The sequence below is a fragment of the Sinocyclocheilus anshuiensis genome, unplaced genomic scaffold, assembly GCF_001515605.1.
Source record: "Sinocyclocheilus anshuiensis isolate Anshui unplaced genomic scaffold, SAMN03320099.WGS_v1.1 scaffold796, whole genome shotgun sequence".
Taxonomy (NCBI): Eukaryota; Metazoa; Chordata; class Actinopteri; order Cypriniformes; family Cyprinidae; genus Sinocyclocheilus; species Sinocyclocheilus anshuiensis.
Window position 1 is genome coordinate 443,312 of NW_015557105.1, and position 4,942 is coordinate 448,253.

General features: G+C 34.9%; 1 protein-coding gene across 1 annotated transcript in view; it reads left to right on the top strand.

The window, feature by feature from the left end:
- Positions 1–4,916, top strand: part of spire1b (spire-type actin nucleation factor 1b) — a 33,423-nt gene extending 28,507 nt beyond the window's left edge. The window contains exons 13-17 of the mRNA XM_016472661.1: positions 1,686–1,823; positions 2,648–2,718; positions 2,818–2,845; positions 3,020–3,168; positions 4,103–4,916. Of these exons, the coding sequence (XP_016328147.1) occupies positions 1,686–1,823; positions 2,648–2,718; positions 2,818–2,845; positions 3,020–3,168; positions 4,103–4,361 (645 nt within the window). The 3' untranslated portion in view covers positions 4,362–4,916. The remainder of the gene's footprint in view (positions 1–1,685; positions 1,824–2,647; positions 2,719–2,817; positions 2,846–3,019; positions 3,169–4,102) is intronic.
- Positions 4,917–4,942: the final 26 nt, after the last annotated feature.

Here is a 4,942-nt window from a genome sequence, read left to right on the forward strand (position 1 = left end):
TTTGGATTTGAGACTTTAGTCTTTGCAACTTTACAGATCTTCTTTATGCACCAAGAGCTTGTAACACTCCAAAGAGAAAGGAAAAATTGAAATCGCATCATATGACCCCTCTAAAGGGATAATATGACGATGCTAAAAATAAAATTATTTGGTGTATTTGGTGTAATGCAATGTGTTTAAGTGGTTTAAAGGTTCAAAAAACACATTATTTTTCACATATCGTACATTGTTGTTGTTTCTCTCTGCCCCGCCTTTCTGAAACACGTCGATTTTTACAAACTCATCGTTCTGAAAAGCGCGGTGTGCTCTGATTGGCCAGCTATCCAGATTGTTATAATTGGCCAAATTCCTCAAGCGTGTGACGGAAATGTTACGCCTCTTACCTTATTTGGAAACACACAGCGTCTTCACGACATGGCGGCGGCAGCAACAATACTACAGCGAGAATAAAAGTTACGCCTTCTTTTAAAATGCATTCAAAATTCGGAATAATTTGTAATAAATATTCTCGGTATTTTGAAGTGCCCACGATAACAATATCGTGCATATTCATTATCGTGATATATCACATTAACGAATACCAGCACATGTCTATTTAGCAGTCTTAAGACTCAATGTAACAACAACAATGCTACTACTACTACTACTACTACTATACTGCTACTTTTTAATTTTAACTGTAAACATCTGTTGTGCAGCAGTTTGTTTGCCAAAAAATAAAAGGGTTTAATTTTCATTTGATTAGGAAAAATTAAATTAATGTTTTCTGTCTTCATCTGATTACCAGAAAAATTAATAAAAACATTTTATAGGGCCCTATTATTGTTTAAAAAAGGACCCTATACAAAAAAAAAAAAGAATAGGTTTAAAATACAGGCATGTGGTTCTTAATTTCTTTGTATTAATTCACCATTTGTAAACTGATGTTTACTGTTCATTTTTTAGAAATATCAATAGCATTTGTATTAAAACTTTGTAAACTGATGTTTACTGTTCATTTTTTAGAAATATCAATTGCATTTGTATTAAAACTATTTTCACTGAATGTAATCAAAAAACCGAGAACTGAATCAAGAATCGAATCGAATCGAGAGCTTGCGAATCAAAATCGAATCGGGACATCTGAATCGATTCCCAGCCCTAGTTTTGTTGTTGGATGTAATAATGAACATAGCAGTTGTCATTCACTCCCGACATCTGAGCCGCTAAAGTGGATTACGTTTGTATGTATTGTATACATTTGAATGCTCCCTCTGATCAACCTAAATGCATTTATGTTCGCGAGAATCATTCGTGATCCAGCTTCATGAATCTTTGCAAATCGCCTTTCCTAATAATGTGCTAGTTAGCAAGTTCCACGACAAATGCAGCTAAAGTTTACAGTCTCTCAGAGAACTGTTCGTCACCCCACACTCCAAAGAGAAAGGAAAACTTGAAGTCGCATCGTATGACCCCTTTAAAGACCTCATCAATTTACAGTTGTATCTAGTTATCATTTTGGAAATAAAAACATTTATGTTGCTTTTCTTAAGTGAAAAATTATGACCGTAATTCTATTTCATTTGTCGTCTGGAAATGCGAGCATTGCATTGCAATATACATATTACAGGTATGAGTGGCATGTTAGTATGCTATCACTGCTGTAGTTTGGTCTCTGCTGATGTCTGGCCGGTGTGTTTGGACAGGAAGAGTTTTGTTTCCCGGTGGAGTGTCTGGCTCTGACGGTGGAGGAAGTGATGCACATTCGCCAGGTTTTGGTCAAAGCTGAACTGGAGAAGTTTCAGCAGTACAAAGACATCTACAATGCCATGAAGAAGGGGAAGGTGAGAACTGCTTTTATCATTTAGAGCAACCATTCAGAAGCAGCATGTCAATAAAACAGATGGAAAAGGTATAATGCATGAAGTAAACAATAGTAAAAATTGTATTAAACATATATATTTTTAAATAAATTAATACTTTTATTCAGCAAGGACACATTAAAGTCATTTATGATGTTAGAAAAGATTTATATTTCAAATAAATGCTGTTCTTTTGAACGTTCTGTTCATTAAAGAATCCTGAAAAATAAAAATGTGTCACAGTTTCCACAAAAATATTGGGCAGCACAACTGTTATTGATAATAATCAGAAATGTTTCTCGAGCAGCAAATCAGCATATCAGAATGATTTCTGAAGGATCATGTGACACTGAAAACTAGAGTAATAATGCTGAAAATTCAGCTGCGCATCACAGAAATAAATTACATTTTAATATATATTCATATAGAAAACAGATATTTTAAATTATAATAATATTTCACAATATTGCTGTTTTTACTGTATTTTTGATCAAATAAATGCAGCCTTTGTGAGCAGACAAGACGTCTTTAAAAAAACAACAACTTTTGAACGGTAGTGTGTATATTGCATATACTTGCATATATTTGTGTCGAACTTAACAACTCAAATCAGACACCATTAACACATCTCTGTCTTAAGCTAATGATTCAATCTTTAGGAAACTTAATGGAGAAATAAAAAGTGTTTTAAAATCATTGTCATATTTATTTTGCTTTTATTTTTATTTTGGCAGCAAAGTCATGGCAAATATATTGTGCATATTAAGTATGACTGTATTGATTCATTGATATTTCTCTTTTCACAGCTGTGCTTCTGCTGCCGAACGAAACGGTTTTCCTTCTTTACCTGGTCCTACACCTGTCAGTTTTGTAAAAGGTAATAAATAACCTGCCATTCAACATTTTAGTCTTGCTTGTTTTTAGATATTTAATAGAAAGTAGTGGTGCTGTATCATCTTTTTCTTGATTTTCGCAGGCCTGTCTGTTCACAATGCTGTAAGAAAGTAAGTCATGATCTGTACACCCTCTTCATGTTCACATAACTTTATTAAATGTTTTACGTTATTTGTGGCGAGTTCATCGTGACTCCATTTCCACGGTCACAATGGAAATTGTGTTCAGCTCGTTCTGTTCTCATTTATTTTTCTCTACATAACAGTCCTTTTCTGTTGCTTTAGATGCACCTGCCATCAAAGCCTTATGGCAGTCTCCCCATTTACTCTCTGGGTCCCTCCACGTCGACTCTGAAACGGGATGCATCCAGTCACAAGCCAGAGAAGCCCAGTACAAGCCACCATCGACCCAGCCTACAGCGCACAATGTCCAGGTACAAAAACCCAGCATAGAGCTCGTCTCTGCTGCTCTGATGCTTATATTCAGTCAGTGTTGGGGGTAACGCATTACAAGTAATGTGAGTTACGTAATCAGATTACTTTTTTCAAGTAACTAGTAAAGTAACGCATTACTTTTTCATTTACAAGAAAATATCTAAGTTACTTTTTCAAATAAGTAACGCCAGTTACTTTTTTCCCATTTATTGATTGAATTAATTAATCTCACTTGCAAAAAAAAAAACAGATTCAGTATTCCTCAAAATAAATAAAAACCATGAGATGCAACTCAGAATATGATGCAAACCTGCAATAATTAAATGTTAACACAAATATCCTTTATGTATTTAATCACATTTATCTCACTTGCAAAAAAAAAAACAGATTCAGTATTCCTCAAAATAAATAAAAACCATGAGATGCAACTCAGAATATGATGCAAACCTGCAATAATTAAATGTTAACACAAATATCCTTTATGTATTTAATCCCATTTTATTAACCAGTGCCTTGATCTTCGATGATCCAATTCAACCATACGAATAAACAAAAATGCCTCTAGATAAACATTTGTGCTTCTTTAGTTTTTTTTTATTGCTGAAGTGTGCTGAACTTTCTTCTTCTGCATTCTACTGTACAGACGTGAATTTACATTTCCTTCAGCCTGAGGCGTATTCATTTCACTTTTGGTGTGAATGGGCTTTTACGTTTGCCAAAAATAGAACTTTTCTATATTAAAAACAAACAAGCAAGCCCTGCCCAGATTTAAAAAAATTATCGCAAAAGTAACGTAACGCATTACTTTCCATAAAAAGTAACTAAGTAACATAATTAGCTACTTTTTTAGGGAGTAACACAATGTTTTAATGCATTACTTTTAAAAGTAACTTTCCTCAACACTGTTCACTGTCTCTTTCCTATCTCTCTAAGATTATCAAAGCACACGCGCCAGTCGTCCTCGTCTCAGGAGGAAACCGAGCTCCCGAAAGAGCTGATGGAAGACTGGAACACCATGGAGGTTTGCGTCGACTGCAAGAAGTTCATCTCCGACATCATCGCCTCCAGCAAGCACAGCCTGTCTCTGGCCAACAAGAGAGCGCACTTCAAACGCAAGACTCGGTCCTTCATCATGGCGTCGGAGACGAGCGCAGAATACCGGCCTTCGGAGAGAACTATCAATGAGGTTTAGACGCTGATGGGTCTGGATACGGAGCAGATGCTGTTGTAGTTGTTTAGATTAGGACGGATCAGTCAACCGTGATATACAAGGCCAATAAACTCTTATGGATGTGTAGCAGTTCTTCCACACACACACAACATGGGTTGTTTTCTATTCTGTGCTGTAAAGATGTGTTTACATTAGTGAAATTTCACTATTTATCTATTGTCAATAATATGAATCACTGTTCAAATATTAGTCACTTTTTAAACCAATCAGCTTTCTCTTGGTCTGCACTGTAAATTCTTGTGACAAACTTGAGTCTCGCACAGGACATATGACACATTAATGTATTTATTCGTTCCCTCGTTTTATTAATATGTTCCCTCAATTTAGCTAAATAAGAATTTGTTCTCATGACTTATTCATTTGTTCTTTCATTTTGTAAAATTGTAGCCATGTACTAATTTGTTCCCTCTTTTTAAATTAAACCTGAGGAACAAATTAATAGCTACTATTTACTGAAACAAGAGAATTAATTGAATGAATTCAGCGATGGGTTGATTGAAATGATAAAACTAATTAATAAGCCCAGGGAACGAAAAAAAAAA